Here is a 27,637-nt window from a genome sequence, read left to right on the forward strand (position 1 = left end):
AATGGTACCCCACTTGTGTGGTGGGCCTCTATGACAGGAATGCCCCCAATACACAACACGGGCAGATCAGGTTTTTTCCACTCAAAACTCACCCTGTTCTTTGCAATGCGGGTAGCTGTAAATTTGGGGTCTAGGCTTGTCTGAAAACTAGACACCTGGGGGAGTACAGGGTGGTGTGACTTCCATAGATCTCATAAGGATTTCTACCCTGAAGCCCTTGCCAACCTCAAACTTTAGCTAGAAACACAGATTTTTCTCATATGTGGTGAAAACTTCTGTAATTTGCTGGGATCCACGACTATGCTATCACCAAGTTCCCTGATAAACACTACTGCACCTGTGTATACGGGTCTAGTGCTGTTGACAAGAAAAGATCAATACAAGGCATACCATCCTGGACTGGCAGGGCAGAAAGTCTGTTTTGTTCCCTTTGAGGTGAGGCATGTCTTTATGCCCCGATGGGCAGCCCTAATTTAAAAGCAAATCCCTGGTGTCTAGTGGGAGTTGTACCGCCCCCCCCCAGGGGGAAGATTAGGGGCAACCCCCACAATGCTTCAGGGGGGCAGAAAGACTGCCTTTTCCCATTTTAGGGTGGGGCATTGGCCTATGCCAGGCCTCCCCCCCCATGAGTGTTTTTTTAAAACAAATTTTTCTTTCTCTGGTCACTAGTGTACTTTACTTTTTCCTGGGGAGGGGTGGGGCAGACTCAGAGTAAAAAGTCACATCTGCAACTCCCAGAGGCAAAAAGACTTTAACAAGTACAATTTGCTGCCTCCCCCCCCCCCTCAAATAATGCTTGTTGTCTAGAGGATGCGCTAGATGATCACATCTCACTGTGAGCACCTGGTCTTTTCAGGTCAAGAGAGCTATTGATGGAAAGATTAGTTCCATAGCTTTCCAGCAATGCCTTCATTTTATAACAGTTTCCTGCAAGCATGGAGGAAGGGTCCATTTTCAACCTCCTCCATGCTCATAGGGAAACCAAATAGGCCTTACCTTAGTTGCAGTTCTGCAATCACATCAGTTGCAGGACCATCATAGCCCTCTCAGCAGGATCACTAGAGCCCCATGCTCCGACCCAGCAGTGTTACGAGGTGGGACTATGGAACAGCTGCAGAGCAAAAACTGCTCTGGTGCCAGGTGTTTTTACGTGACCTACACATCAATAGCACCTGGTTTTGTGTGCTATTGACATGGATGACACTTCAAAAGTGCCTATGGAGTTAAAGATACCTATTCACAGAAGTGGACGCTCTGGATTAACCCTGGGCACAAAACTATGTAACGCTTGAGGAGCAAGCGCAACTACGCGAATCGCATGTAGCACAGTGCAATAAAAACGTAGCGTAGCGGGCATTTTTTGCTGGCTCGTGGTCCTCAGCGTCAAGTTGGCGACCTCGAGCGAGCAAAATAAACATCCCGGCGAGACTTTTTCCTTGTTCGCAATCGACAACATCAAGTTGCCGATTGCAAGCGTGGAAAATAAACCTCCCGGCGAGATTCTCAACGCGGAGATGTCAGGTTTCTCATTGCGAGTGTTCACGTATGCTCATGACCGCTCACGGTGAGAAACTACCAGTCCGCATTGAGAAAGCTACCGCTCGAGTACAAATCTACTCGAGCGGCAGAAAACTACCGCTTGCAGTGTGCATGATGCCGTTAGCAAGGACTGCACAGTGCAGGCAAGCATCCGGCACTGTGAAATTATTGCGAACAGCATTTCCCTACCACACTACGCAGTTCGCGTAGCGCGACATAGTGCAAAGTGCACTTCACAAAGCATAGTACAACTACGCGAACTACGCCCAGGAAAGCAATATATATTTTTAAAAGAAACAAGAAATGAGTCCAGCATACCTGATAATGAAGGACACTATATGTTTGTATTTCTCATTTTTAGAAGGAAGTGCATGTTGTTCCAAGACAAAATGGGACACTCACAATAGGGGCACCAATGGTTGAAGTTGACTGACCCATTGCAGTATGCTGCATACAGTGGTGGGCAGATCCAAATTGAGAATGAGTGTTTAACAAACCAATGAATGGCGACGCTGACCAAAAGCCCAAATATGTATGCATGTTTGTGTGTGTGCGTAAAGAAGAGAGAGATAGACAGACAGTTCGAGCTACACCAGTTTCGAAGACCCGACCGACAAATGATATTTCACCACTGTTGTTCTTTGTTTCCATCTGTGGAACTTACAAATGTTGTTTACAATAGTAGTTCAATTTGGCATGTCCTTTGTTATTTTTCTGTGTCTTGGAGTCCTGTTCTCTTATCTGCCAGCACTTGATCCACCCATTGAATAAGAATTTTTTATCTGTTAGACACTGGTCTAGAGAGATTAATCAGGTGAGGTGGTGTGCTGAAATTTGAAATGGTCCAACATATTGCTACAACTGCAAATGTGAGCAGCTGTGCTCACCAGGTACAAAAGACCCAAGTACAAAAAAGCAGTATTTGATGGTCATATACACCTGCATCCAGATCAGCTCAAAACACCAGAATTAGTCAGGGGAGGGAGTTTAAACATGAGGAGAAGCTGGAGGCTACCTAAGGGCAGAAGCAGTGGGAAATGTAAAAAATTAGCAATGAGTGAGTTTACCTCCCTCCCTCTCCCCCCCGCCTCCACCCTGAAATCCCTCCCAGGAAAATTTAGTTCTGCCTTTAAAAAGAGTGAATACTTTCATGCATGATTCCTTGGTGGGTACCTAGCTACAGAGTATTTGTGAACATACACACATTTGGAAGTCTTCACTGTATTTTGCATAGCTACATTCCTATTAAGGTCCACTTCCCTTACAACTAATCCTAAATTCATGTAGGTTTATTTCCCGCTATTATAAATAGCACTTTGTGCTTTGAAAATGCTATTTATCCACAGTCTGAGCATAAGTATCTCAAATTATGATTCTTAAATGGCTTTTTTGCATCTAAGCTACACTTGGGTGCACATAAAAACAGGGTGACTAAGTCTAATTGTACAGTACAGCTGCGTTTTTCCTTCTCCAAAGTACATAATTTGACTCTACAATATTCTGATTACTTTTGATGTAGAGGTAGACTCCTTCACCTATTTCACGTTTGTTCCTTATTTGCAGTAAAGTTTTCAAAATTAACACTCAATGGGCAAACCCACCCTACCACAGATCTATTACTTATCAGTGTATCTAGCCTACTTGGAGAACATTTGTATAAAATCACTAATTTTTGAAGTAATGATTTTTTCCAGTTACATGCATTTCAAAGTGTCATCTCACGTTTTATGCTGTGGTTTTCCAATGACATTGCAAGTTATATGCATGTGTTTGTCTATGTAGAGTCTAAGGACCGAGGTTACTGCACAATGACTATTCTTCACTCTAATCTTATAGTCTTGAAACCCATAATTTTCATTGCGGCTTTTTGACCACAGGTTTCCGAAGGGACTAGAAGATGTTTCAAAATACCCTGCACTGATACAGGAGCTTTTTGACAGAGGATGGAATGAAAGTGAGCTGGAGGGGGTCCTGAGGAAGAACTTTCTCAGAGTTTTTAAAACAATAGAACAGGTAAGTTTACAAATTCACAGAAGTAGAATTGATGTGTTACAAGAAATTCCCACGTAAAACCATAAATGTTTAAAATCTAAATTTTAAGGTTAGCTGTCACTTACATTTTCAATGAACACTAATATTTCTATCTGTTTTATGGTTTTACATAGGCAATGTTTCTAAATATGGTTCAAGCAATGATCATCACTAAATTGTAATAATGCAAAGCTATGATGCCAGATATGCCCAGTTATATTCTTTAAAAGGGACAGCTTATTCAAAATGCAGCAGCTGCCTTATCCTAGAGCTAGCAAAAGACACACAATTGATGGACAGAATGCAGAAAAAATCAAAACATTCACCCCCAGTCAAGAGAGCTGGGTTAAATCCATCATTCTTTTGCTCACCATGCCACCCCAGTTTAGACCTGGCAATATGCAAATCAGTCTTGACCCTGGGCCTCAAGGGTACAGTCCAGCCTGAACTACCAAGCCAGGTCCTCCCTGGACCGGAAACAAGTATCCAAGGACCGGTTTCGGGGTTTTACCCCTCTTCAGCCAGGATAGCTTGATTCCAGTTGCGCTAGGACCCAAAATCCAGATGTAGGCACATTCCATAAAAAAGTCTGTGCCTACTGGGCTTTCTGCCGCCCTGGGGAGGGGGGGGGGAAAAAAAAAAAAAAAAAATCGGGGGCTATTGCCCTGATATGCCTCCTAGAGGGGCAGAAAACAGGCTATTTTGTTTGGATGGGTGGGGACATTGGGATGCCCATTCTGGGCAGCTCCCACCCCGACATATAAAAAAAAGCCAACATAATCGCTGCCGCCTCCTGGGCTCTCTGCCCCCCCGGGGGGGGGGGGGTGATCAGAGGCTACTGCCCCTATATGCCTCCTGTGGGGTGGCAGAAAGACTATGGCATTTTTTGTTGGGGTTGGGGCATTGGCATGCCCATTCTGGGAAGCCCCCGCCCCTTACTTAGAAAAAAATATCCTGGTGGCTAGTGGGCTTTCTGTCCCCCTTGGGGGGGGCAAATAAGGGGCTATTGCCCCATCTGCCTTCCAGGAGGGGCAGAAAGACTGTAGCATTTTTTCTTTTGGTTGGGGGTATTTTAATGCCCATTCTGGGCAGCCCCCACCCCCTACGTATATATAAAAAAGTCCCTGGAGCCTAGTGGGCTTTCTGCCTCTGCGGGGGGGCAGGTCAGGGGTTATTACCCCCATCTGCCTCCTGGGGAGGGCAGAAAGTCCTAATTCTTACTTTGGGGGGGTAGGGTGGGGGCTTTGGCATGCCCATTCTGGGCAGTCCCCACCCCTGGCGCATAAAAAAAATCCCTGGTGTCACGAGCACTGAAACACTGAAACTGAAGCCAAGTTTCTGAAAACATGAGAAGGGCCTCGAGAGTTTGGGGAAGCTCTTTCCCACCTCCCAAGGCCAAAAAAAAAATGGAAATCCCTCTGCTGTTTGTAGCAGAGGGATTTCGTGCCCCTGTCCTCATGATGGAATGGTTCCGTCATGATAATAGGTGCTCATGAGGGAACTATTACGTCATGAGCACCGAAGGGGTTAAACTGCTATACATTTCAACTGTTGAGTGCTTGGAAGCACATATATCACTTGTTTTGAATGGCTTGTGAAATCCCATGCAAATATATAAAGAGTGCAAGTCTAATGAATATCAGAGAAGTGCACAAAACTAGAATCTATTTATCATAATATGATAAACATAGAAAACAGGAGTCATTACCTTCCATCTTTTCACTAAGCTAATTTGTCACGATTTATTCCTGGTAGGGTTGATATACAAAGAAGGTAAGTGCTTCCTTAGGCCAACTACAGCTTATCACTGTGGTCAAAACCATTAAGCTACTGCATTCCAAGGTAACTATATTCCACCTACGCTACATGTGTTTGCACCCCCTAAGCCATGATAGCAATAAAATAAAATAAATGCAGCAATAGTAACGCCAAGTTAAGTCCCCTCTACTAAAGTGCATCTCTGATGTGGACAAATCACCATACTTGGGCCTCTTAAATTAATTTTAAGGATGATGGACTATGTTACAGGAGCTACATGCAGGCAAGAGATCAGTGTTCCCAAAACCTTATACAGGATGTTAGTGGGCACTGTGACAAGGGGCCCATGGGAGAAGGAGCGTGCAGACTAACAGAAGTGAAACATTAGGGTATTCACACTTTTCCAGTGACTCTGGAGCATCCAAAGGAAGTAACACATCTGACAAAATATGGAGTTTTTTTAAAGTAAAGAGGAACATGCAGATGGAGGGATGTATGTGCAACAGTTGTACAAATAGATAAGTTGATATCCCCTGGCACGTCAGAAGCTCAGCTGTAAAGAACGGGAGCATTCAAGAGCCCTTTGAAGTGTGTCAAAATTATTTAGAAGTGTAAACCTCCATAACAGTTGACTCTTGGAATACATCCAGAGCAGTGGGCTTAAATGTCATTGTCCAAAATGCTTGCAAACAAGTAAAAGCAAAGATAGCAAACACATCAGTGCTGTACGTTTTTTGCACGTCAGTAAACACTTTTTGTTAAGTGGATGCATGTTAAGGTAATTATTTTACCACCTAATCAAACAATGAAGGGCTTAAATTGGCAATCAGTAGCACTAGATTAAGGGAACTGTGTACCATAGAAGTTGCTTAATCAGCTGTGAAATTTTTGTTGGGCAGATCATAATAGCGAGGAGGAAAACAGCACAAGAACTGCCTACTATAGCCGCAGAAAGAATCAGTGTAATTAAGTTAGAGTAGGTGAAGGAAAATGCCATCTGACAAATTCTAGTTAGTATGGGTTTACTTACACTTCTCTGCTTTCAACAGAATACTGACAGGACTATGGGCTTTACTAAGTTGATACTGGTGCATTCATGAGCTCTCACTTTTTTCTCTTTCTCTATTCTATCAGTTCTCAAACCAAAGCATTCCAGTTGGCTTCCATGCCAGTGTCTTAGTAAACTCTAACTAGTTTTTTGTGTATTGCCTTCATGGAGGAAATCAAGATGCTCTGCCCTTCACGAGGACTGACATGTCCCCACTGTTCTGGGAATCATTTAGTAACACATTCTCTTATGTGGTGCTATTGAAATGCAAAGCCAGTTTGAAAAACTATTTATTTCTGGTATCCTAAGCTGCATCCCTTTTCTTTTCTCTATTTTAGCACAGCTCAATAATTTCAACCACACTAGGCTTCTTGAAATGTGAAAGAGTCTTGCAGACACTCCACATGGGTTAAGAGTGAGCTATCTTGCAATATTCAGTTTTATTGGCAACCCTCCTCAGATAAGTGTGGATTGCGCACTCGCAATGCTCCACTATGTGGCATCTTCCACTGTGTGTTTTTTCGGCTTTTCAGGTGTTTGGGTCCCTTCTGAGAAGAGGCAACAGGCTCCCCTAGTCTAACTTAATCTTACTCTACGATTCGAGTCCGTATGGAGTGCCCATATTAGATACAGCTCCTTTTCCTTTGAGACGATCGGTGTTCCACAGTAGCATTATCTTATGTATATCAGACACTATCTCAATAATAACACCAGCTTCACACTGGAGAATGAGGTCAAGCCTCAAGGATGCTACTTTGGCAAATCACAAGTCCTACAGCAAGAGCTCATCAAGTTAATCTTCATTGACAGCCCCCTGGGCAGCCATCAAACTGCCTGCCGGGTTCTTCAATGGGGAAAGAATTGAGCTCCAGGATGGAGGTCACAAGAACAGCTCCATCAATGAGTCTATTGACCTTTCCCCTCAACTCCATTCTTTCAAAAAGAGGAAGTAGACTGACCTATGTTTGTATATTTATTACAAAGTCTTAAATTACATCATTATCAAAGAACATAGTACCTTTTTTTTTTTTTTAACTTTCTTTATTGGCATTTATAGATAGGAAAACACATAGGCACATGCGGTATCACCATGATCACAGAGAACACAGTACCTTTAACATGAAAATTGATAGATCAGGTACAAATACTGCGACAAAAGGGGTTAGGAAAACGGACCTGCATTATGGCGAAAGTATTCAATTGAACAAGATGTCTCTTTTATCACTTTTAGATTTACCTCTTTACAGCACAAGTGCAAGAATCATATTTCAGGATGGGTTTCCTTACCTCAAAGTCTCCACTGAAGTGATGTGGAATTACCTGAAGAGATCTCAAATTGCATAATTTGTATTGAAATCTAGAAGGCAAACTGTTCACACAAAAAAAACAAAGCTTACAGGGACGTTATAGTTCGGTTCAGATTTTACACACACTAAACCATCGAAAATCAGCAGTTATAGTTCTCAAGTAACTATGGCTCATGCCCTAAGGTAACTTTAACTCACGCCCCCATCATGCACAGTTTTCTCATCAATACTTTCACTGTAAATGTTGCAGTGATATTATCAATAATGTCATAAGTTATGTTATAAGTGTGGTAAGAAGCAGTGCATGGTGAGAGAGTGAGTTATAGTTACCTTAGCGCATGAGTTATTGTTACTTTTGTGAGTGTAAATATGGACCTAATTATAACACCCCTGTGACATTTAGTTTTTGCAGTTAATTTCTAAGGCTTTTTAATCTAATTTCGTAACCATAATTTCCTTTGTTTTTTTCAGTGAATTTCTAGATTTGTTTCATGGTATTTCCTAACTATAATGTTCATGCAGCCTGAGTGGTTATGTGGGTGTGCAAGTGGGTGGGTGAGTGTGTGGTGGGTGGGTGAGTGTATGGTGGGTTTGTGAGTGTGTGGTGGATGTGTGAGTGCATCCGTGGCTGGCTGTGTGGGTATGTGAATGGGTGTGGAGTGGCTGTGTGAGAGGTTTTGTGGGTCTGTGAGTGGGTATGTGTGGGTCTGTGAGTGGGTATGTGTGGTTGTGGGAGTGGGTATGTGAAAGCTGTTGGGGTCTGTGAGTGGCTGCATGGGTGTGTTAGTGTGTAAGTGGTTGTGTGAGTGGTTTTTCAGGGCTATGAGTGGGTTTGTGAGTTGCTGTATGGGTGTGTGAGTGGCTGCGTGGGTGTGTGTTTGGGTGTGTGAGTGAGTGTGAAAACATGTGTGGATCTGTGAGTATGTTTTTTTTAATTGGGGTGTGGGTCCCTGGATTCTCCCTGAATCCACCCAAATCTGTGAGCATCCAGGGAGAATCTGCGAGTCATCGCATGAAAAAAAATGTTTTTTTGACAATTTCATGCACAGGAGGGGTCCTTCAGAGACCCCTCCATTAGCCCCATTGGGTCAGGGTACCTCTACCCAGACCCCTGCTATTACTTTTCAACATTATTTTCCCCGCTGGGAACTGATTTAGATTAACAAAATGGCAGCCGCAACTTTCCTCTCATATTGCGGTCAGCCAATCACGGCATTGATGTTGGTACGTGGATTTTTGGATCCGAGGAGGATCACATCTCTAGATATACAAATTTGCTTCTCCAGTAATATCTCAAACACTACTGAATTGATTTACACCACATAACAAGAAGTGCTCTTTCTGGACCAAGAGCTCGCTTTCTGCCACATCTGATGTTATTCCATCCCGTGGTTTGGGCTGTAGTCGTGTCTGCAATTTCTATAGGAATTAACATGGGCAACACACAGTTTTTGACCCCCCAACTTTTTCTCAGGCCCCATGACGGATCCCCAAAACTTTCCATGCACAATGAGACCCAACGTGCAACTTTTTTTTGGAAGATTTAGTGAAGAGTTGTCAAATTGCACCAAAGATGTATGAAAGAGAAACTACGCTGTTCCTGTGGAAACTAGGTCCGAACTAGGCCTGGGCGCAGTTTGCGGAACTTCGCGAATGGACCAAAAACCTCCACTGCACTGCAAGGAGTTTCACAAGCGGTGGAGTGCGTTAGGTCACGCTGTTCGTCAGGTGTTTGTTCCGTGCTGGAAAATCAGCACAAATTGCACCATGAGTAGTGCAAGAGGGTGCTGCTTCTTTCTGTCACTCGAGTCAAAGTTTGACTCGAGTGGCAGCTTCCTCAACGTGAATGGAAGGTTTCTCAAAGTGAGCGGTAGCGGTCATCCGTGACCACCCGCATTGAAAAATCTCACCGGAAGGTGGTCTGGAGTAAGATTTTCCTTGCTCGCGCTCGTCAACATAACATTGCTGAACAAGGAAAAATTCTCCCAACTCCGCGATCGGAGCAGTATTTCATGCCCAGGCCTAGTCCTAACTAGAACTGCTTACTAGCAACCACCAATAGCTATTTTTAGTTGGTCTCCTCCTTCAATGGCATCAGCAGATATTAGCACCTATGTATTATGCATCATCTGACCATTAACACCAACAATTTAACACTGTTTTAACACTGGAGCCTTTTGTTATAGGTTTCTTTCATCATATGACTGAGTCTACTTGAAACTTTTACATTTATCAAATAAATATCTTTATTTTTAATTTCTTGTTGAACTTGATTAAATAAGCTGCGATAGATATAGACATACTTTATGGAAATATATCACCAAGTACTTGGCTCATTTTGGACAATGAATAGATTCTTCGCTGACACACCTAATATGCATAATTCTCATGCGAATTTTGAGTTTTACATATATTACACCTCGGGGTCATCTGCTGTGTGAGGAGACCCAAAACACCACCTCAATTTAGTGTCTAAACTCAAGTGATGAACAGTGCCTATAGCAGCTACACATATTGTGTTTCACAATTCTCACAACACTTCTACCAGAACTTAACAAAAAATTCCCAGAAAATATGTGAAATACCGGTGACCAAATAATTGGGTTGATGCAAGATTTACTTGCGAATAACAATTTAATCTGTGACCATTTCTTTAGAAAGACTTCAATGGAGAAATGTATTTTATAACTTGTACTGATCTAATTCCCCAGGAAGATACTAGGCAGTCTTTTCACCTGTACTAGCTTCTTCCAAGGGAGCTGGAGCTATGCTTCATCTTGTCTCTTGGAAAGGTTCGATGCCAGTGTAGTAAAAAGAAAATGGTGTGACAAGTGTTGGTTGCACGTGTACTGCACTTTGCTCCATGCTGTGTCTCCATTAGCCTATGGTAGGTACTGTGTTTTAATTTTCACTCTTGTTATTCTCCCAGATGGGCTTAGATCAGACCAGTGTACACTTTCCCCCTCTCATCTAGGGGTGGTTAGGGGTTTCTATTAGATCTATAAATGCTCCAGTCTAAGGACACTGTTCTTGGGATACTCAGCGAAAGCAGTGGGCACCTCCAGAAATGTTCCTTCATAGAGACCAGCAGTCTATTCATGTGATCTCAGTGGGAAGACAAGCCAAGAGCTAACTTGGAACAAAAGAACTGCAGTGCGAAGAAGGTTGCCGTTGTGATTTTGAGATAATTGTATGTTTTAGCATTAGTCATGGACAGGAGGTCTGCAAAGCACTCAGCCTGCAGCCATTGTAAAACTTCATCTTTGGACAATGAATAGCCATAGCCTGAAGTCTTTCTAGAAACAGTTTACCAGTAATAGTGCTAGAGTAACATTTCAGTCTGAATGCATGGCTGCCATAGACGCAGACGAAAACAGTGAGGCTTTATCTGCTTCCTAGGTAGGTAAACAGTGATAGGCACACCAAGTGAACTGTGTTTTTTTCTCAATATTTCTGCTTTCTTCCTATTCAACATATAGCTTTTTTTTAGACCATCAGTTCCTTCACATCAGATCCCTTTTATCTAGCAACCCTCAATGCTAATTCTATCAGACGAATTGCTTAGCAGAGGCTATGGAGACATTGTATTTAATAACCAATATTCTGCTGCCTTCTGATTCAATTTCCCAAGTCGTCTCTCTACATATTACTTTTTCTATGTCTGCGACATAATAGCTTGGCAAGAATTGCAGTGGCCCCATGCTTGGTAGTGGGCTTAGTACACAAGCCCGCTGGGTACATATTTAAGGTCATATGGCTAATTACAATCATACAATGAAAGTCCTCCAAAAGGATATGCACATTTTACTATGTCTACTACCATATTTTCACCCCCCCCCACCCCCCATATAGTAACCAGGACTTCTTTTAATTTTTTCTTTTTTTTTTTATTTCCTAATTTTAACTTGTGCAGAGCAAACAGACTTCAATTCCTGCATCAAGTAGCCAACATAGTAGCCTCTGACTCAGTAATGCTTCACGCTACTTTTCAGAGATTGTATCTTGCCATCAACTCATCTACTCCTACATCTTTCACTGGTTGACTGCTATTTTGATAGGGAAAACTAATTATGAAAGGGACCTGAAGTGATGGAGATGGTAATAGTGATTAACTACCTATTAGGATTTATGTTGCACACCCAAGACAACAACTTTAAAAGAAAACTTTAATTTTTGTGACCTACATAATTCCCGATAATGCTGTAGACGGCTATTGATGATTAACAATGACCCGGGAAATGAATGCGCTAAAATGTCTATTCAGTGTTTTCCAGGAAAAACCACAGTTTTTAGGATTGTTAATACTGTCTAAGCAAGCATGTAAGAATATAAATGAATGTCTAAAAATCTGTATGCTGCAATATACTCTATCTGCAGGGAGTATGGTCTTTCTCGTGTATGATTTGTTTTGTCTATCTACAGGTCAGAGACAACAGCAACTTGAAGCCAGACGAGTCAGAAATCGCAATTAATGAAGTGGATAATCCATGTCGTTTGAATTTTGCAAAAATTGTCCTAGCAAACAAGAAACATAATATATCAGGAAAAAACTCTCAAGAAAGGGATGCGCCTTCTGTCATAACGATTTTCACCATGGTCACATGTATATGTTTGCAACGAATGACACTACGATGAATGAGTGCACAATTCGGAAGTATCTACAATTTGATTTTTTCACATTCAAGTTATTATTACACATCAATAAACATACCACTGTACATCATTGCACATTTAGATTGAATTGAATTATAAATGTACATATACTCTTTCGAAAATGTTGATTGCAATGCTTTCCAGTAGATCTCTCGTGGTAAGTTCTACCATGGTTTCATCTACCTCAAAAGGTGGAGGCAAGCTTGCCTGGTTCATGTCCACAACATTTGCACTAATAGTATCATTTGAAAATAAAGCTGCTGATTTTCTGTGGTGGTCCAAAGATAAAAAGTGGGTTCTTGCATGATAAAAATGGTAATGCAAACAATCTAAGGACAAAAATAAAGCAACCCTGCAAGAAAATGAAACTGAACAATTACATACAAGAAGAGAGAATAAACAGGTGTATATCGGTCTCTAAAAGTATTTGTCATTCATGGGAAATGGACTAAAGCGATTGGGATCCACTAAATTTGAGTAATCGGGCAGTTAGCCTGCTTAAAGCACAGGGCTTATTCTGTGACTCAGTTTCTTGTGTTTTTCGAATGATGGCCAAATAGTAGAAACTAGTTGCAGGTGCGCCCATCCATCTAAAACAAGCCTCAATTTCTCTAGCAAAATTCTTAAAAATTGTGAAAGTTAGAAGATTAATCGACTTTAGCGAACAATCATCTGGAAACCAAAAACGAGCTAAGTTGTTCCATTGGTTGTGCAATAGGCATAGACTATGTCCACGTTGCTAAAAATACAACTTATACAAAAGTGTATGTATGTCTATTTTTGGGTCAGTTAAAATTCTCAGACCCATCCGCTGCAACAAGCTACTAAATAGTAAATATATGCACAACCCACATTCCTTATGGACAGTAAAAAGCTTAATAAATGCTTTAGTCATGAGCAAACTTGATGAATGCAGTGGTTTGGCCCTTCTCACATTGCGTTCCTGCTACTGGACAAGGTCCTCTAATTCATAATTTGTTTTAGAGTTTTATATAGCGCAAACTAGACCCGAGACATTGGGTATCAGAGCGCTTTACATGAGTTTTGTTACAAATGGACACATTTGTTTTTGTTAGGCAGGAGGAGATTAAGTGATTTGCCCAGAATCACAGGATGTTGAGCATCGTTGCCGAGACTCGAACCCGGTTCCCCAGCTTCGAGGTCGACCGCTCTAGCCGTGAGGCTACATCCTCTTGCCAATTGAAACTCTCCTTAAGCTACCTAGACAAAACTCTGCTTCCTACTAATGACAAAGTTGGATGGATCTCAACAACATGCTAGGCTTTATTTAAACAGTTTACAATATCACACATGGGAGCACTCAGAAAATAACTCACCCACAACCCTCTTGATATGCAACTGCCTGGCCAAAAGTAAACTAGCAACTAACTTCTGATCTGCCGTGCACATTCAGATTCAGATCTTTCAGCCTTCCATGTCCTGAGGATTGACATATCCCATCCTTTCCCACTGACGCTAACTTAATTTTTACAGAGATTCATAATGTATGACAAGCCTTATCTACTGACCCACCTACTTCCAAATTATTAACCACCAAATTAAGAATTTAAATATCGAATGTCTCCTGTCCACTTTATTTCCAAGATGTACACTCCAGAATCTACAACACCTTTAAATGTGATTATTAAGCTAATAGAGGTTTCATGTGTCTCTGCTGTAATGCTATACACCCCAACGTAGAAATGCTTCAATAAACAATTTTAGATCTAATGTGTTGTTTTTGCCACAAATTTGGTAACCTAACCACATGATTATAATAAATGAATGGGTTTCTATTGCTACACCTTCCGATAAAACTTTATGAGAATTTATTTTAATGCCTACAAAAACCTTATTGCGCTAATTAGGAGTGGCTGGGATATTTGCGATATGTGTGGTAACTCAGGTTACCACACAAATCCCATTGAGAAGCCTGCCAGCTAATGCCACACTCTCACAGCTTTTACATCAAACCTATCAGGGAAACAAGCACACCAATTACCTGGACAAGCAGATTTTGGTGTGCTGACCACCTAATTCAGCATTTCTTTTCAGTTCCTATTTTCATGAGACAGAACTGGTAAGTGGAAGTTATTTATCAGACCCAATAAATTCCATACAAGTGGTGTCAGATTTTATCGGGTCCAATAAATATTGGCTCAGGCACCACATCATTCGTAATAAGGGTCCACCAATCAATCCATCAGGATTTATAAAAAGCAGCAAATCACCAGTGAGAGTCTCAAGGCACTGGAGTTGCTAGCTGCTTTGTGGTGCTCTTTTCATTTGAACAACCATGTCGCGAGTCCTTTTCTGAATTCCCGGAGCGATGCAGCGTTCCTGAGGAGCAGGGTAAGAGTGTCCTCTGCTGTTGATTGGGCGGATCCAGGGGGATGTCTGCAATAAAAAGGGAGACGGATCACAGATTTCTGGCTGTTTGGAAGCATATTAGTTTATTGATGTATGCTGGTCCTTTATCGTGCAGGGCTTTGTATGTGTAGGTCAGCATCTTGAACTGCCATCTCTTCTGGATCAGGAGCCAGTGAAGCTTCTTGAGGTGCAGACTGATACAGAGTCCATCTGAGAAGGTCAAGCATGAGTCTTGCCACTGCATCTAATAGTCTGTAATCTCTTCAGAAGGCTTGCAGTGATTCCTATTTAGAGTATTACAGTAGTCCAGCCAGTAGGTGATGAAGGCTTGAGTGACTGTCCTTCTGGGGTCAATTGGGAGCCACCTCAAGATCTTACAGAGCACGCATAGGTTGTGGAAGCAGACAGACAAGACTGCTTTTACCTGTTTCTGCATAGATAACTTGCTGTCCAAGATGATGCAGTGTTTGTGGGTGTGATCTGTGGGGGCCGGGGAAGGGCTAAGGTCAGCAGGCCACCAAATGTTGTTCCATGGCGAGGTGTTGTTCCCATCGATATCTTCAGTCTTGCCCTTCATCCTGTTGGCGATGTTCATCATACATCTTTGGAAGTTGGTTCTGGTGGTGAAGTAGTCTTGTGACAGTGAGAGGGTGAGTCTGTGGGATCGGACTGTGTTGGTCAGAGGGTCATGTACCTGTTGAAGAGGGTGGGGCTGAGAGGCGATCCTTGTGAAATGCTACAGATGGCCTCCTTGGGTTCGGAGGTGAATGGTAGAAGACAGATTCCCTGGGTTTTTCCAGTGAGCTATGAGGCAATCCATTTGTGGGTGTGTTCCTGGTTCCAAATTGGTGCGGAGTGCTGATCATGATCAGGTGGGAGACAGTGCTGAAGGTGGCTGATAGGTCCAGGAGGATAAGGGCTGCTGTTTTGCTGCAGTCTAGGAGGTCCCTAATGAAATCGGTGGCTGCTATCAGGGTTGTCTTGGTGCTGTGGTTGGCTCGGAATATGAATTGAGAGGGGTCCAGGAGGTTGTGGTGTCCCAAGTGTTTGGGGAGTTGCTGGTTGATTTTCTTTTCGAGAACCTTTGACAGAATGGGAGGCAGCGAGATGGGCTGGTAGATCTTCAGATCTGCTGGGTCAGCAGACGTTAATTCAAGAGGGGCCTCGCTTCAGCGTGATTCCAGTCCTCAGGGAAGAAGGCCATGATGATGGAGGTGTTCAAGACTTTCTCGAGCTGGTCACCAATTGTCTTGCTACATGGTTTAAGATGTGGTGGGGACATGGGTCTGTGGGTGCTCCAGAGTGTATGGAGTTCATGATGGAGATTATGGCTTGAGATGTGAGAGGGTCCCAATAGGTGAGCAGGTGTTTGTGGTTTGTGTTTATAGGAGCAAGTAGGCTGATGCTGTCAGCAGTGGGGGTTTGAAGTTCTCATAGATGGCTAAGATCTGGTCATGGAAGAAGTCTGCCAGAGTGTCATACAGTTCTTGGGAGTGGGTGATGTATATCCTGGTTGCCACAAGGTTGGAGAACTCCTTCACAGTGATCAATAGCTCCTTGCTGTAGTTTGTGCTGGCTTCTATGTGGTCTATTAGAGAGTGAGTCTTTGTTTCTCTCAGGAGGTGGTGGCACTGGTTGCCTGCTGTTTGAAGGTAGTATGGCTGTCGGTCTTTTTGCTAGTATGCCACTTCCTTTCTAGTTGCCAGCAGCTGCATTTGGAGGATTTCAGCTCCACAGACAGCCAGCTGGCTCTTCTAACCAGTACTTTGGGTTTGGCTGACTTGGCTGGGGCAATTGTATTGCCAAATTCCATGATCCAGTGGGAGAAGTTCTTAGCAGCCTATTTTGGTTCGGGTGACATGTCTGGGAATTGGGAGTTCAGAGCGTTGTTCCACTGGTCTTCTGATACCTTTTTCCAGTTTCTGTGTGTTGAGCTGGGGGTGTGGTGCCAGTGTTAGTAGATCCTGAGAAGGTGATGTGGACGCTGTAGTGGTCGGTCCAAGTGAACTGTGATACATGGTTGTACTTGACTCTGTTGCGGGATGTAAAAATGGGATAGAGCATGTGCCCTGCAATGTGGGTGAGTCAGTGACAAGTTGTTGAGGCCGATATTGTTCATGCTTTCTAGAAGGTCAGTTGATGTCGTCGGGGTTGTCTTGTTCTTAACTGCAATCAGGGAGTGTAAAAGATGATAAAATTCTAACTGGGAAATAGTGACTTCCAGATGCGGTTAGTGTAGGTTTTTTAGTGTTTTGGAGAACACTGAAAAACAAACATTGGCAAATCCATTCCCTCTCACCTACAAGAGCTATTGACTGTGTCAATGTTTTTAGCTATGTTACACAGTGTGACTGCTGTGTAACATACGTAAAAGTTATCGAAAAAAGTGGTAGGAGGCAGCTGTGGTGGCTGCGTCATAGCGTTTTTTTGTTGGTGGGGGGGGGTGGCACAAGGACCGAAAACAAGCACTGTGAGGCAGCAGGAGGGATAGCAAGCACTGACGCATGAGGATGTAGACAATTCCACATCCTCACATCCCAGCTTTGCCTTTGGGATGTGTGGAACTCATTCTGCAAGCTTCACCAGGGCTAATGGGGCCACAAGGGGTGAAATATATTTTAAGTTAACCACTGCGGATGCCTGCTTGGAGCCAGCTGAGGAAAAGAATTGTCGAAACAGACATGGTGGAGCATGCATTTACTTTAGAAAACAAGGGAAAAGAGTAGTAAAGCACCCATAGCAGATTCCCTACAGTACTTTGCTATATATGTCAAATCAAAGGTGAAACCCGAATCCTCTAAAGATGTCTGTAGCAAGATCGCAAAATGAAACCAGCTTCCGCTAACCAATGAAAAGAAGTGAAACAAGAGTAACGATAAAGCAAATCAACAGTAAGGAATGGGTGGACTTGAAGCCCCTTTTAGAAACTCATCAGGCTGACCTAAAAATTGGCGGATAATGGGCAGCCATTCTACTGTACTGGTTCATTTCACATTGTAGAATGCATTATTCCGGAAGTCATGGATCATTCACTGGCTTAAACACTAATTGAGTGTTAAAGGTTATTTTCCTAACTATTGTGTACATCAAGGAATGCTCACCTTGGTTTCCGACAAAATTAACCCTTATCTCCATTACTTTGTGTTAGACCGGTCAACCTTAGGGTGGTCTTCCCCCAAACATTTTGCCCTCCTCCTGCATTTTTGTCTAATCTCCTTTTTGCAGCCCTTAAGACTCTGCACACTTTACCACTGCTAAACAGTGCTAAAGTGCATATGCCCCCTCCTTAAAACATGGTAAGATTGGCTTAACCTCAGTTGGCATATTTAATTTACTTTTAAGTCCCTATAAAAAGTGGCACTTCATGTGCCCAGGGCCTGTAAATTAAATGCTACTATTGGGCCAGCAGCACGGATTGTGCCACCCACTTAAGTATCCCTTTAAACATGTATAGTCTCAGGCCTGACACTGCAGCCTGTGTGTGCAATTTTAAACTGCTGTTTCGACCTGGAAAAATAAACCTCTCGTCTGGCCCAACCCAAACCTTCCTTCTTAAAACATATGTCACCTCTAGGGTAGGCCCTGGTCAGCCCAGAGAGCAGGGTGCAATTGTATTAAAAAGTTATGAAATGTACTTTTAGGTTTTACATGCCCTGGCAGTGAAAAACTCTGAAATTAGTTTTTCGGTACTGCAATGCCTACCTCTCCCACAGAGAAACATTGGAGTTACCTCATTACCTTTAGTAAGCTGCAACTTCGAAACGGGAACAAGTAACCAGTTAATTGTTGGGGTCTTTGGAACTGTAATGAAAAATCCTAATTTATAATGAAGTCTGGTTGTAAACTAAAAGTTTGAAATTGCCACTTTTAGAAAGTTGGCATGTTCCTGTCTAAGCTATTTAGTGTCTGTAGCCTGTCCCCGGGTCGCATTGACTAGGTGTAGCTGACGGTTGGAATTTGTGTATTCCTCCTAGACAGCCACACAGAATAGAGTGCTTTGGTGTGCCTGGATGGACTTTTACTGGCAGGATGGGCGGACATAGCAGAGTACAGCCCTACTTGCACTCGAATACGCTGTGTCCAACCTCCACACAAAGGACTGCATACACCCTATGATTAGTCTGGAGACAGGACACGAAAGGCAGGACTTCAAAGGGAAACCTCTGTAAGCTTCTCCCCCACTTCAAAGGCACAACTGGGTATGAATAGTGGACCTCAGATACCAACTTCAGTACATTTCTGGACCCGAGAATACTTTGCCAAGAAGAAGGACTGCTGTGCTACTGAAGGACTACTTCTCTGCTGGACTACTGCCTTACTGTGCTGACCTGCTGCCCTCTTCCATGGGTGAGAAGGACTGGGCATGCATTTCTTGTACTCAAAACCCCAGAATGACTCCTAGGGCTAGTTGGCTGGCCTCCTGATCTGAAGCCTCAGAAACACAACAGGCTTCCAACAACCTTGCACCTGCACCTGGACTCTGCCATCTGTGAGTCTCCCTGCCATGTGGATCGAGTGGAACATAAGCATCTTTGTTGCTGCGTGGCAAAACCCAGAGCAGAAATGATGCATCACTGCTGTTCCGTGTAATGAAACCATCACAAAGATCTGTATCGCATCGCAGCCCATCATCTCATCAGAACCACTGCTGTGTGATGCATCCTTGGTGAAGGCCCTTGCATCTCTCATGGATGGCAGCCTCGACAACGAGGCCTGCTTCTGCATCGCAGCCTCAGAGCTCATCGGAACAGACACACCGATGCAATTGTGTGACGCATGCTAGACATCTGAATCCTCATTGCAAGCCCTTGTTAGAGGGATCGTTAATGACTATGGAAGACCTCACACTGCAGCCTCACTGCATCTTGGAACTGACGCATCAATTGGGCTACGCAATGCAGTTTCGACATGGATCCTTGCAATGCTCCGCAAACTAAAATGTAAGGTACTCTGTTCAGCAGGACTAACTGGGTCCCTATAGCCAGCCCTTACTCCATAGCAGTTAGCCTGAATTTGTGACTTTGTCCCCATCCGGTGCAACCGGATATCCACAGTTGCCACTTAACACATTTTGGCAATATTTCCACTAAAACTTTTAATACTGAATATCTTCTGTTCCACTGAATGTTTTTTTGTTGTGTTATGTATTAAAAAATGCTCTACTTTTTTTAAAATATGGTGTGAGCTTCCGTCATTGAGTGTTTTCACTGTGTTAGGTTTTAAAGTGTTGCACACATACTTTACACATTGTGTCCGAGTTAAGCCTGGCTGCTCTGTGCCCAGCTTCCCTAGGGTTGAGCACAGGTTAATTTACGGTTTGCCTGTGACTTCACCCCGAGAAGAACTGTGGTTACTACTCGAAAAGGGTTTCACCCCACTACACCAGCAACCCAATTTCTTACACTGGTGTTCGGCGGTGAGGACGTTGACTTGCGTTTGTGCAATGCCATACTGTAATTTTGTGTTATACTACCACAACACAAATATTTTTTCTTTTTCCAAATCTAACTCATTCCTACTACTGGACTGACTGAAACCATACCTACAGTAATGGAGTTTGAACCGGCCAACTTGGAAAGCTACACTGTGGCTTAGCTGAAACAGTTATGCAAGGAAAAGGGACTACAAATTAAGAAGGGCGCCAAAGTATTGGATCTGCAGAAAGCTCTGAGTGCCTGGACAAAGGTTTACCAGTCGACTAGGACCACAGAGGAGCAGGATGATAAGGATGATCTGTATGAGCAGGATTAGGACCAGAAATAAGCCCTGAATGCAGCCTTCAATGGAGGAAGATGGCACCTCTCCTGAATTTGGAGCTTCCTGTCAGATCAGGAAGCAGTGTATCCTTGCATGGCCTGTCCCCAGTAGAGCTGGCGGACATGAAGGCAGAGAGGGAATTCCAGCAGTAGATACTAAATTAAAAAAGAAGAAACGACTGCCACTTGAGGAAAATAAGCTCAAGAGGAGGAGAAACTTGCTTTGGAGCATTTAGCTAGTGAAAGAGGACAGGAAGGTCCGTATACCCAAAGACCTGATACCCAGTTATATGGTGGGAGATGACATTGATAAATGTATTTCAGTTCATGAGGTGACCCTGAAAGTACACAAAATCCCAGAGGAGCACTGGGGGTGTCTGTGGAAGCATATGCTTCCAGTTTGGAGGGAAACTCTTCTGGCCCTAGAAGTAGATAACAAAACCTGGTACACCCCCATGAAAGCCATCCTTTTATCTAAATTTGGGTTGACCCCTGAAAAGTATCGCCAGAGGTTCAGGGACAATCACAAGCTACCAAATCAGTCCTGGGTGGATTCAATGGACTACTCCAGCAAGGCACTGAAGGACTGGGTCAATGATTACGATGGGCTATAGATCTTGATTCTCGTGGAGCACATGCACAATATTTGTTGTTCTGAGCTGCACCAGCACCTATTGGGCAGTAACCTGTCTGGCCCCATGAAGCTTGCGGAGGAGAGGGACCTCTGGGTCAGCACCCGAGTGTCCAAAAGGCATCTGTGGGGGTGGGGGGGGGACTTCCAAAAGGGCGTAACCCGTCCTAGTCTGAACTAGAATACTAGAAGGTATTTTTTTTGATAGACAGGAAGGTTCCCCCCCCCCTAATGCACAGTATGGGCACTCCAAGGGAGACACCAAGTGTCATAAGAACCCCCTGCTGGTGTGTTGATACCTGGTTTGACGAGTACAGCGCTTGAGAAGGAGGTGGTCCAAGTTAGTGGTGGGGAGCAGACAGAGGTGAACTAGTGTCCCTGGGGAATAAGGATAATGTGTCGGCTTGTGTCCTTAGAGCAAGTCCTCCCTAACACATTCCACCAAGTAGTTGTCGCAGACAACCGTGCGACTCATCTGGTGGCTCTGGTTCCCTTGGAGTGGGGGGGTTCAGGTTCTCTAAAAGTAGTTGTGAGCCCTGCCATGCATGTAGTGTCTGTTGGGCAATGACCTGGAACACAGTATCTGGAGGGGGGTAGAGCTCAGGTCACACATGTCGATGTTGGAATTGCCTGAATGAGTCTGTATCACCACATGGTCCATGGCTGCCAGAGAAGTGAGTCAATCATATGGAGCCTGAAACAATGGCCCAGGTAGCTGACAGTTAAATTGGGAGCAATGGGCACAGGGAAACCTCCTACTGGGGTTGGTTCAGGACATTCCTCAGCAGGACATTTTGGTCAAGACAAGACATTTGACAGGTTTTTTGCCAACTTCTATTATCACCAGATGAAGATAGCCTCAGTGCATTCTGTAGGTCCTGTCCCACCTGTCAGACCAGTGACAAGTTAGGGGAAAAACTCAAGGCTCCTTTGACCCCATTACCTATCATTGGTACTACATTTGAGAAGGTGGGCATCAGCATTGCTGGACCCTTGGATTTCAAGACCGCTATAGGCAACAGGTTTACCCTGATCTTGGTGGACCATGCCACTCGCTACCCAGAGGCCTTCCCTCCGAAGTTAGTGACTAAACCTGCTGTGGCCCGGACCCCGCTGGGGATTTTTACCCATGTAGCATTCCCCAAAAAGGTAGTGTCTGATGGAGGCAGTAACTTCATGCCAACATACATGAAGTCCATGTGGGGTGAGTTCTCCACACCTTAGTTCCCCCAAACAACTGGTTTTGTGGAGAGATTCAACAAGACCCTAAAAGGCATGATAATGAGCCTACCTGAGCCCATGAGGCTTCATTGGGACATCCTCCTTCCACGCCTTCTCTTTGCCTACAGGAAGGAGCCTCATAGGTGGTTTGTGTTCAGCCCCTTCTAACTCCTCTATGGCTACCCAGTTAGGGGACCTCTTAGCCATGTCAGAGATGGGTAGGAGCAAGCTCACAGGAAACCCTCTCAGGATGTGGTCAGGTACATGCTGGCCCTTCGCAACCAAATGCATCGCTTCTGGAATAAGGTGAAAAGCAATCGGAGACCACTTAGGAAGTTATGAATCTCTGGAATGAACAGAAAGCCACACTGGTAGGGTTTCAAGCTGACCAGAAGGTGTGGGTTATGGAGCTTGTGGAACCCAGACCTTCACAGGATCACTGGACAGGTCTATATGATGTATAGGAGCAGAAAGGGCAGTCTGCCTACCTGGTGGATCTCCAGAACCCTAGAAACCCCTTAAGGGTGACCATGAGAACCGCCTCAAACCACACTTTAAGAAGTCTGAAGTCAGCATGTTCCAGGTGACAGATGAAGGGGTAGAAGAGGAAAGAGAGTCTCTACTTGACCTCCTGACTGCCCAAGAGCATGATGGGTCAGTGGAGGGAGTCATCTTCTCCCCTACACTCACCCCCAGAACGGCAGAGAGACTCACCAGCTGCTGGGGTAGTTTTCCTCTCTGATCTCCCTCACCCCTGGACGCACACACCTGCGCATCCATTACATTGACACTGGAGACAATCCGCCTGTTAAAATCAAGATTTATAGGCTGTCAGACAAAGTGAGGGCCTGTATGAAGGAAGAGGTCTCTAATATTCTGGCATTAGAGGTGATTGAGCCCTCGACCAGTCTCTGGTCCTGCCCTCTGGTGCTGGTACTCAAGGCTGTCCCACAGGGGCACAAATGCAGAACGTAGGTTCTGTGTGGACTGCAGGGGACTCAATACCTTCATGAAGACTACCACACAACCTATAAGCTCATTGACATGCTGGGTTCTGCCAAGTTTGAGTACCTTTGGCTTGACATCCGAGTACTGGCAGATTGCTCTAACTGAAGGGGTAAAAGAGGTCTGTCTTCTCATCCTCAGAGAGCCACGTACAGTTTAGGGTGATGCCCTTTGGCTTAGAGAATGCCCCTGCCACCACCTTTCAGGGATTATTCAACATGGACCTGGTTGGGAAGGAGGCCTTCTGTTCTCCTATCTCAACAAAATATCTTTCAACACCTCCAACTAGGAAGAACAATTGGATGACCCCCAGAAGGTGCTTCAAGCCCAGCAACAGGCAGGTGTAACTATCAAGGATAGTAAATACCAAATAGTGCAGAGTCTGTGTTGTGTCTGGGCTACATGGTGGTAGGGAGCAATGTGCAGCTTCCTTCAGACCACAATTGAAACTATCCTGGTCTGGTAATCCCCCAAAACCGGGATTGAGGGGAGGACTCACAGGATACTGTAGGAGATATGTTAATGGATATGGGACCACTGTTGCCCTATTAACAGAGCGGACATCAAAAAAGCAGCCCAGAGGGAATAGAGGTGAAGTTTTATTGAAAGTGAGGCCTTCACTGTGGTCTGGACACTGAAGAAGTGGAGACCATACATGTTTAGGACCCTCTTCCAGGTTCAGAAAGACCACAGACCCCTCAGACAGCTTATGCAAATGAGGGATGAAAATCCCAAACTGTTGGTGATCCACCTTCCTACAGGGAATCGACCTTCAGTGCACCTCTGGACCTGTAGATACTCTGTCAGGAAAAAAGACTGCTGTACAGCTGAAGGACTGCCACTATGCTGGACTGCTGCACTGCTGGGCTACTGCCTTCCGGGACTGCTGCCTTGCTGCACTTCTGCCTTGCTTTGCTGACCTGCTGCCCTCTTGCCTGGGTGAGAAGGACCTACCCTGCCAAGTGGTGCCACCTTAGTACTTGGCCCTTTGAAGTGGGCCTAAGGTACTAGGCCAGGTTCTGTGGATCCAGTGTAACCGACGCATCTCTTCTGCTGCGTGGCACAACCCAGAGCAGAATGGACACATTGCTGCTGCTGGGTTGATTGGAAACAACACAAAGACCCTTATAGCAGATAGTCACATCAACAGAACCACCGCTGTGTGACGCATCCTCATGGCAGGCTCTAATCTCTCATTGAAGGAATCATCAACAATGATGAAGGACTCTGTACCGCAGCTCCTGGGATCTGGCACATCGCCCCAACTGCCCAACACATCCCCAACGCCAGACATTGTATCAAAAGCCCTCATTAATGGGGTCCTTGACTGTGCCATAGGACCTTACACAGCAGCTTCGCCACATCTCGGAACAGACGCATCACTTCAGCTCCATAATGTATCTTCAAAGTCAATCCTTGCAACGCTCTGCAAATCATGATTTAAGGTACTATCTTCAATGGGCCTGACTGGGTCGCTGTAGCCAGCCTGTGCTCCATCATGGTCAGCCTGAACTTGTGACTTTGACCTGGTCTAGCACGGCCAGATAGCCACAGTTTCGCTTTATGCCTTTTGGCGCAATTTTCACAAAAAAACTTTAAATTTGAATACCTACTGATTAGATTTGTCGTTTTGGTCTTATTTAATTTATAAAAAAATTACTCTAGTTTTCTAAATCTAGAGTGGACTCCTCTTGTGGTGTGTTTTCACTGTGTTACCGTTTGAAGTATTAAACAAATCATTTACCGGTTGGCTCAGAGTTAAGCCTGACTGTTCTGTGCCAAGCTACCTGAGTGTTCAGCAGAGGTTAATTTAGGGTTTGCTTGTGACTTCATTCTGAGAAGAATTGTGGTTACTACTTTAGGTTTGCTTAAGACTTCATCCTAAAAAGAATTGTGTTTACTACTTGAGAAGGGTTTCACACCCCCCTCACCGAATAACCCAATTTCTTAGACTTTTTATTTGCATTCCTGAAAGGATGTCCTTATGAGAAATGTTTCTCTTTCTTTGGTAGACAAATCCCACCTTCCCTTTGACGTTGTTTTCTGAGATGGAAGCAGCTATAGTCACAAAAATCACAATTAGAACACTATTTTTAATTTCAGTCAATATTCAGAGTTGTAAGTAGTTTTGGAGGGTTTTATTTTCTAATTAAATGTTTTGTAAATTCAGATTCTTTATTCATTAGTCAAATATCAATTTGACTATAGAGTTAGAGCAGATCATGTCAAAATAATGCATTCAGTGCGTTCCATAAAGGAAAGAATCCCTATTTTAAGAATGGGGCGAAAATGATGTCAGTCGGAGTCCTTGAAGAATTCAAAAGTGAGAGGCAAGAGTGAGACTAGCGCATGAAGCTCAAAATCAATAATCAATAACTGCAGAACTTCCCATAAAGAGAAGTTCAAAAGATTCTGTAGAATATCAAAACAGCATAGTGTAAATAGGCATTGGCAGAAGGACGTGCAAATCAGCAAGAGGTAAAGTGCAGACTATGGGTCTGATATAGTACCAAAAGGGCTTTGAAACTACACTAGGAACTGGCGCTTTTATAAGACACCATAAATCATTATTGCAATACATGCTGATTTTTCTTTCATCTTCAGCCAATGAAAACTCAGTATTCTTCTAGGAGCAAATACTTTCCTCTGGTTATCACATGTCTTCATTCGTCCAATCAGGATTTATCTCCACATTTGCAATTTTTCTTAATAAATCTAACTTCATGTGGGACATTTCTAGTTTGAGTCTTCCTTTCCCATGATTTGTCTACATTTCTTAACCTTCTAATATAGCAAAATGTATTTTAACTAAATAATCTGTGTGAAACCACTACAGCAGCTGCAAGAAAATAAATTGTTAAACAAGAAATACATTCATTTAAACACAAGATGTTAAAAGACAATGCTTTTTAATATGTTTGTTTTCTTCTTTCTCAGCAAGTAAAACAATGGTTAGTTCAATTTATGAATGGTTTTCTGTGAGAACAAAATATACCTAAGGTAAACATTTTCTACATGCTATCAGTAAGAAAAGTATTCCAAAGAAGAGGTCAATTTCTGTCACATGCTGTAAATTGGGTGAAGCTTTTTTTCACAAATTATTTTTTCATGACTACAGCATTCCTTTTTAAGTTAAGTGAAATAGTTCACAGAGTTTCAAGCAATGTGTCTTCTAAAACACAAGGTTAAGGAGAGGTCAGCCTTTCAAACATTTTGTGCACATTTTCTTCAAACCATGTATTAGCAAGCTGCTTAAAGCAGGTTTTGAAGCCTACATTATTGAGTAGGTCTTTGTGCTGTATTTTGCAGATTTAAATGTCAAGTCATTTAAGTATAAGCTGCAGGCTAATTCTGCAAATATGATTTATTTTTGTAAATTACTAAAAGCATCTTCAATTCCCCCCCTCTGAAGGTTGGTTATCTTAACCATCACACGATCTTAATTTAACATTTGAGTTCTGATCAAAGGGCACTCCGATCATCTATTGAATCAATCCTGCACTAACCTGGAATAAACATTGAGTAATCTTTCTCCTTGTAACTTGTAAGAGAGACTTTCAATTGCTATTCATCATTCATGTATGTTTGTCTGCTAGTTATGTTTGTAGACCTAATGTGTTTCTTAGGTGTTGAGTAAAGCCCTACTAACACTATTGTTATCATTGTTACTGATATTACAAATATTGAACACACAATACTTTTGCACTTATTTCTGAGGCAACACGTTTGTCTAGATCCTCAAGCGTTCAACACATCATTCTGTAAGTAGCTTCTTATTGTGATTAGCTTTTATGAACAGTTTTTCAGCAAAGCAATCTATGTATAGACAACCTTAACCCTATTCAATGTTCTTCTAAAATGTTATCCATACTCTTCTACTGCTACCTTGGGCTCAGTACATTTTCTTTAAAAAAAATGATTACTTGGTTTCAATCTCTTAATGCCTCTACCTTTCAAACAAACTTTTAGGTGTTTTAATATCTCTCCGTATTCTCAAAGTTCTATTTTATCAAGTAGCTTCATCAAGGATGTTTGAGGTTCACAGTTGCGATGCCTTGGAGGTTCAAATAGTTTAGATTTCACATCACACAGTTCATCCAATGTGACATTTAGTACTTTGTCCTCATAGTAAAACCACTCAGGGGCTGAATACCTTCAACAAGGCACTCTTGCTCTTTTAGATCTTATCAGTTTTTGTTGGTTTCCCTCTGTATCACTTTCATCACTTGTCTCGGTCTCCTCGGGAAGAGTCAATGGAATCAGTCCTCCTCGATTGCTGTGCTGTGGCCATTCAACTCTAAGGGTAAATCTTCTTATT

General features: G+C 43.3%; 1 protein-coding gene across 2 annotated transcripts in view; it reads left to right on the forward strand.

Moving 5' to 3' along the window:
* Window positions 1-12,759, forward strand: part of LOC146776248 (dipeptidase 2-like) — a 369,058-nt gene extending 356,299 nt beyond the window's left edge. Inside the window, exons 10-11 of one of the 2 annotated variants that reach the window (XM_085636820.1) lie at window positions 3,417-3,552; window positions 12,106-12,759. In XM_085636820.1, coding sequence (XP_085492946.1) covers window positions 3,417-3,552; window positions 12,106-12,318 — 349 coding nt within the window. In that variant the 3' untranslated portion in view covers window positions 12,319-12,759. The remainder of the gene's footprint in view (window positions 1-3,416; window positions 3,553-12,105) is intronic. The other variant, XM_085636819.1, reaches the window with a different exon arrangement.
* Window positions 12,760-27,637: the final 14,878 nt, after the last annotated feature.

Source organism: Triturus cristatus, chromosome 12 (genome assembly GCF_964204655.1).
Source record: "Triturus cristatus chromosome 12, aTriCri1.1, whole genome shotgun sequence".
NCBI classification, from domain to species: domain Eukaryota; kingdom Metazoa; phylum Chordata; class Amphibia; order Caudata; family Salamandridae; genus Triturus; species Triturus cristatus.